Genomic DNA, 7160 nt, shown 5'->3' with positions numbered 1-7160 from the left:
CATGGGTGCCAGGGTCACCTGCAGTCACCTCTCAGCCCAACCCTGGAAGCTGAGTCAAGAGGAAGTTTCTGGCAGGTTCCAGGCCCAGTGCATGCTCCTGTCTCTGCAGGGCCCTACGTAGCCTCTCCAGTCACTTTTGCTCCCTGGCTCTCACCCACTTCTTCTTTTCCCTTCCTCTGTGGAGAAAAGGCAGGCTCAATCCCCAGGAAACATGAGACACCAGCCCCTTAAACAGAGCTTCCTGATGTCCATTTTTCTAGTAACCACTCACCCATGTACTCAACATCAGTTACATGCCAAGCATTCTGCTGAGGGCTGAGGAAATGGAGGTGAGTAAGATGCTCGTTAATAGTCTGCAGTCAACCCGGGAAAATAGAAGCCAGCATAAAGTGCAATCTGACTAGCTTATAGTAAGCATTTCAGGAGGGCTGAGCACAGGGCACTGTGGAACCAGCACAGACAGCAGGTACTCTATACTACCTTAGGAAGTCAAGGAAGGCTTCTTGGAGGAGGTAATATTTTCCTGCTCCTTTGGAGCTAGCAAGAGTTAGCCAAGTACAGAAGTCCTAGAAAAAGGACACTCAAGACTAGGGTAACAACTTATGCAAAACCAAGAAATCAGTGGGCAGAGAGTGTTGGGAGTCCACAATTGTCCCAGGATGGAGTGCTGGGCTCACAAAGGGAGAAAAATGGAGAGAAAAGATGGGGCACGCCTTTCTGTGAGGGCCTTGAGTGCTAAGCACAGAGACTGGACTTTATCCCACAGACAGTGGAGATGGACTGAAGGATTTCACGGGATAGGAAATGAGTCCGGATTTAGAAAGGTCTCAGGGGCGATTTGGTGGCTCAGTACATTAAGCTTCCGACTCCAGCTTAAGTCATGACCTTGCAGACAGTGAGTTCAAGCCCTGTGTCGAGCTCTGTGCTGACAGCTGAGAGCCTGGAGCCTGCTTCGAATTCTATGTCTCCCTATCTCTGCCCCTCACCCCTCATGCTCTGTCTCTCCATCTCAAAAATAAATAACATTAAGATAGGTCTCATGTGAGTGCACATGCACCCCTGTGTCACAGTCCTTGCGTGGTAATCAGCCAGCAGACAAAGGATACACGATCTTGTTCTGGAAACGATCATACTTGGAAAGCATCACCGTGCAAGCCCCGCAGCCCCCTTCTCCACAGCCCAGCTTGGTCCCGCTCAGCCCCACTGGATAGTGGAGGGTTAAGGAACATGAACTCATAGAAGAGGTTTTGCTGGGCCTCTGGGAAGTGCCTGTGCAGAGCCATCCATTGCCACACCCACACTCGGGCCCCTCAACCCAGGGAGGCAGCAGACCCACACAGCCTCCACCTCCAGAAAAGGCTGCACTGCACACTGGAAGGCAGAGAATGGGAACCTCCCCACTGCACAGAAGAGGAGAGGTATCAGGGTCCCATCAGCACCAAAGTATTCCCTGGGACTGGAGTCCCACTGCTGTCCAATCTGGAGATTCTTCTTGACGTCAGAGTCTTCCTGGCCTGGTCTTGTAGGCTCCCAACCCTGTGGTCTCAGGGGGCCCGTGAACCAGGCACCTCAGAGGCTGAGTGTGTGGGGTGGCCCTCACGTGACCCTGGCTGGGTATGCAATAAAGCCGCTCAGGCCAGAAAGAGATGTTGATCTGTTCTGGGACCTACTGAGTCCCAACTTTTCACCTTGAACCTTTTGGGTTGATGAAGTCCAGGCACCAAAATCAGGGTTGGATGAGGGGCTTTTGAATATCCACCCATAGACTATGAGAACATAAATTAAAATGAAGATTCTTTGAGGTGGGTACCAATATTGGAGCCATCTCTTATATATACTTGCAGAAACTGATAACTTTGAATTTGTTAACATGCCTAAGTAATAGGCTATTCTAGAGGACAGCACTTAAAGCAGCCCCATTACCTGAGACACAGTCTCTGTTGCTGCTTTTCCTGCAGGCTTCAGGCCTCAAAGCCATCCAGCTATCGACCAAAGGTGGAGGTCATTGTCACTGGTCATTTCCCACATTTTCAAGATGAAATTAAAAACTAATGATGAAAGGGGCACCTGGATGGCTCAGTTGGTTAAAGGTCCAGCTTCGCCTCAGGTCATGAACTCACGGTTCGTGGGCTTGAGCCCCGCGTCAGGCTCTGATCTGACAGCTAGCTCAGAGCCTGGGGCCTGCTTCAGATTCTGTGCCTCCCTCTCTCTCTGACCCTCCCCTGCTCGTGCTGTCTCTCTTTGCCTCTCAAAAATAAATAAAAAACATTTAAAAATTTAAAAAAAGAACTAATGATGATATAGCCTCTTACACTTGAAAAATGCTTATGCCCATTGAACTATTTGATCTTCACAATAATTTAGTGAGCAAGTGGGTTAGGAGGTACTATTTCCCCACAGATTAAAACAAAACATTAAGTAATGTGACCCCCATAAGGCAACACAGTCACTCATGTCACCTTGTGTTATGACTCAAACACAATCATCTGGCTCCAGATCTGGGGGCTTCCCGTTCACCATGTGGCTACCTCTTTCAAAACACATGTGGGAAGAGCTCTTGATGTCCGAAGTTATTCTTCTCACTCATCAGAATATGTCATTAGCAGCAATTCAGACAATACAGAGGCACATTGAAGCAAATGGTAGCAGCCCAATGTCTAGGAAAGTCTTCTAGCCTGGAGATATTTCTGGAAGCCACTGGAAAAATTAAGACTGGGCTATTTTTTCTCCTCCTCCCATTCCACCTCCCCTACCCCACCCCTCCCCCCCCACACCGCCGCCTTCTTCTTCTTCTTCTTCTTCTTCTTCTTCTTCTTCTTCTTCTTCTTCTTCTTCTTCTTCTTCTTTCTCTCCTAGAACTCCCAGAAATGAACTCTCACCACAAATAGCAAAAAGTCACCTGGCTTAATTTATGTGAAACCTTTCGGTTTGGGAGCTCATTTACAAATTGACCTTTAAAGTAGCAATTGCTGTGATCATAAATTTATGAGACTTTGGGGCTTCAGCACTGCATTAGAAAACTAAAACTGATGTCAACCATCTCTGAGAATGTGCCTTTCTTCTCTGACCTCCCAGGTAGAGAGGCTGGAAATAGAGGTCTGTGCAGTCTTCTGATCCTACCAAGTGACTCCACCTCTGCAAAAGAGCCATCAAGTTCATGTGCTGTGAACCTCCAGACTTGCCCTCTCCAGATGGAAAATCCAGGACAAAGTACACCAGAGCCAGACACCATCTGATAAGAGATGAGTGAGCCAGAGGTAAGGCCATGGACTTCAGAGTTGTTTCCATAGGAACTGAAAAAAAATCCTTTGTTGTCCCAAAATACGTCACCTGAATGAACTACTGGACGTTCCTACCTTGGGGGGGCTGAGAGAGGTTTGTTGATGGACTTCAGAGTTGTTTCCATAGGAACTGAAAAAAAATCCTTTGTTGTTCTAAAATACGTCACCTGGATGAGCCACTGAACATTCCTACCTCTGGGGGTGAGAGGTCGGGAGGAGCATCACCCCAACAACCAACCCTGAAGGGTTTCCAGTACCGGTGGGAGGTTGAGAGCATGGCTCTGGGCTTTAGCCTGGGCTCTGCCAGCATTTGCCCAGAATACATGAGCAAGAAGCAGGTCCCCCTCATTCATATTCCAGCCTCGCTTCCTCCTCTGTCAAAGGAATTGCTATGGGGATCAGTGATATCACATAGGAAAATCACTTTGAACTCCACCTACATATAGTAAGTGTTCATTAAATGACAGCACCTCATATATTTTCACTGCTGCTTCTGTTCTAGGGTCTCAGAATACTTTCCTACTTTGAAAGAACACAAGGTCTTGATGTTACAGAGTCCTGCTTATGCTGAGGGAAGAGTATTATCCCAAGTGCCCCTCAGGACTCCCCTGTGTCATGCTTCTTGGTGCCTACCATCTCCACAGTGGATGGCACCTCCACACAGTTCCCCAGCCCAGGCATCCTTTCCCAAAAAACACCCCTTCCTCTGACCTTCCCTCCACCTACACAGAGCTGGGAAGATCACCCAGGAAGCCTTTATGGATCCGCAGAGATCTCCTGAGGAAGGCCTGCTCCTCTAGGGGAATGGCTGCAAAACTTACCAGGGCTAAAGAGGGCCATTCACAGCTATTCATCTTACGCGCCCTAGATTAAATCTTGGCACCACTTGAGTCTTGCCTGGAAGAGATCTTGAGAAATATCAAGAAGGATCCTCTCATTTGACAGCTGGTAATTTTGCACATGGGGAGTTCAGATGGCTTTCCAGAGTCACACAGCTGCTGAGTTACACAGCTGCAAAGCAGGCGTCCAGAAACTGACCCTGGGGCTCTGTCCTCAACACTTGACGGCCTCCCACCATCACTAGAAAATGACATAAGGCCTAGAGAATGAGTCCCCATTGTCCCCTCCCACTCCAAAGTCAGGATACATTTTCTTCTCAAGTAGGCCAAAAGGGTTGTTTCTGGATCTGCATTCTTCTCCACCACCTATAAGAATAAAAACAAAAGAAAAATATATCCTAGGTATACTTAGCCATTGTCTTGCCCAAGAATCTGTGGAATTAATAGGGATGTGCTAAATATATCATGAAAACCAAGGTCTTTTTCTTGAAAATTCCATAAGAATGAACATATGAAAATAAACAAAATTAATAAACCTCTAGCTAGGCTCCTCAGAAAGAAAAGAGAAAACACACAAATAGACAAAATCATGAAGAAAAATGGGTATATTACAATAGATCCCTCAGAAATACAGGCATCCATCAGAGATTACTATGAAAAATTATATGCCGACAAACTGGACAATCTAGAAGAAATGGACAAATTCCTAAATGTACAGGCACTACCAAAATTCAAATGGGAAGAGATAGAAAATCTGAACAGACCCATAACCAGTGAAGAAATCAAATCAGTTATCAAAAATCTTCCAACTAATAAAAGCCCAGGGCTGGATGGATTCCCAGGGGAATTCTATCAGACATTTAAAGCAGAGTTAACACCGATCCTTCTCAAGTTATTCCAAAAAATAGAAATGGAAGGAAAACTTCTGGACTCATTCTATGAAGCACATATCACTTTGATTCCTAAGCAACAAAAAAAGAGAACTACAGGCCAATATTCTTATTGAATATGGATGCAAAACTACTCAACAAGATACTAGCAAATCAAATTCAACAGCATATAAAAAGAATTATCCATTATGATCAAGTGGGATTCATTCCTGGGTTTCAGGGCTATTTCAACATTCACAAAGCCATCAATGTGATACATCACATTAACAAAAGAAAAGGAAAGAAAAAAACCATATGATCCTGTCAATAGATACAGAAAAAGCATTTGACAAAATACAACATCCTTTCTTAATCAAAACCCTCGAGAAAGTCGGGATGGAAGGAACTTACTTAAACATCATAAAAGCCATTATGAAAAGCCCACAGCTAATGTTATCCTCAAATGGGAAAAACTGAAAACTTTCCCCCTGAAATCAGGGACACGACAGGGATGTCCACTCTCACCACGTTGCTTAACATAGTGTTGGAAGTCCTAGCATCAGCAATCAGACAACAAAAGGAAATAAAAGGCATCAGAATTGGCAAGGAAGAAGTCAAACTTTCATTTTTCACAGATGACATGATACTCTACGTGGAAAACCTGATCGACTCCACCAGAAGCCTTCTAGAACTTATCCATGGATTCAGTAAAGTTGCAGGTGACAAAATTAATGTACAGAAATCGGTTGCATTCTTATACACAAAATATAAAGAAACAGAAAGAGAAATAAAGAAGCTGATCCCATTCACAATTGCACGAAAAACCATAAAATACCTAGGAATAAACCTAACCAAAAATGTAAAAGACCTGTATGCTGAAAACTATAAAACACTTATGAAGGAAATTGAAGAAGACACAAAGAAATGGAAAAACATTCTGTGCTCTTGGATCAGAAGAATAAACCTTGTTAAAATGTCATTATTACCCAAAGCAATTTACATATTCAATGCAATCCCCATCAAAGTTGCACCAGCATTCTTCTCAAAGCTAGAACAAACTATCTTAAAATTCGTATGGAACCTCAAAAAACACCAAATAGCCAAAGGAATATTGAAGAAGTAAAGCAAAACGGCAGGCATTACAATCCCAGACCTCAGCCTCTACTACAAAGCTGTCTTCATCAAGACTGTATGGTACTGGCACAAAAACAGACACATAGACCAATGGAATAGAATAGGGAGCCCAGAACTGGACCCACAAGTGTATGGCAAATTAATCTTTGACAAAACAAGAAAGAGTATCCAATGGAAAAAAGACAGCCTCTTCAATAGGTGGTGTCCCAACATGGACAGCAACATGTAGAAGAATGAAATTAGACCACTTTCTTATACCATTCACAAAAATAAACTCAAAATGGATAAAGGACGTGAATGTGAGACAGGAAACCATCAAAATCCTTGAGGAGAAAGCAGGAAATACCCTCCTTGACCTCACTGGCAGCAATTTCCTCCTCGACGCATCCCCAGAGGCAAGGGAATCAAGAACAATGTATTCCAAAGGAAAAAGCAAAAAAAAACTAATTAGGCAACTGACAGAACGGGAAAAGATAGTAGCAAATGGCATTATCAGAAAAAGGGCTAGTTTCCAAAATCTACAAGGAACTCACTAAACTCCATACTTGAAAAACGAATAATCCAGTGAAGATGTAGGCAGAAGACCTGAACAGACACCTCTCCAAAGAAGGCATCCAGATGACCAACAGGTACATGAAACGATGCTCAGCATCACTCATCATTAGGGAAATACAAATCAAAACCACACTGAGATACCACCTCACACTGGTCAGAGTGGCTAAAATAAACAAATCAAGAGACTATAGATACTGGCAGGGATGTGGAGAAACAGGCACCCTCCTACACTGTTGGTGGGAATGTAAACTGGTGCAGCCACTCTGGAAAACAGTATGGAAGTTCCTCAAAAAACTATCATTAGAACTCCCCTATGACCCAGCAATAGCACTGCTAGGGATTTACCCAAAAGATAGACAAGTGCTGATGCATAAGAGCACATGTACTCCAATATTCATAGCGGCACTTTCAACAATAGCCAAATCATGGAAAGAGCTTAAATGTCCATCAACTGATGAATGGATCAAGAAGATGTGACATAT

General features: G+C 44.1%; 1 protein-coding gene across 1 annotated transcript in view; it reads right to left on the bottom strand.

The window, feature by feature from the left end:
* Positions 1 to 7160, bottom strand: part of LOC115290731 (xanthine dehydrogenase/oxidase-like) — a 55753-nt gene that overhangs the window by 41741 nt on the left and 6852 nt on the right. Inside the window, exons 2-3 of the mRNA XM_029938556.1 lie at positions 4429 to 4486; positions 1107 to 1203 (exon numbers count right to left, since the gene is read on the bottom strand). Coding sequence (XP_029794416.1) covers positions 1107 to 1203; positions 4429 to 4486 — 155 coding nt within the window. The remainder of the gene's footprint in view (positions 1 to 1106; positions 1204 to 4428; positions 4487 to 7160) is intronic.

Source organism: Suricata suricatta, chromosome 4, assembly GCF_006229205.1.
Source record: "Suricata suricatta isolate VVHF042 chromosome 4, meerkat_22Aug2017_6uvM2_HiC, whole genome shotgun sequence".
NCBI lineage: Eukaryota > Metazoa > Chordata > Mammalia > Carnivora > Herpestidae > Suricata > Suricata suricatta.
This window is presented reverse-complemented; position numbering and strand designations above follow the sequence as displayed.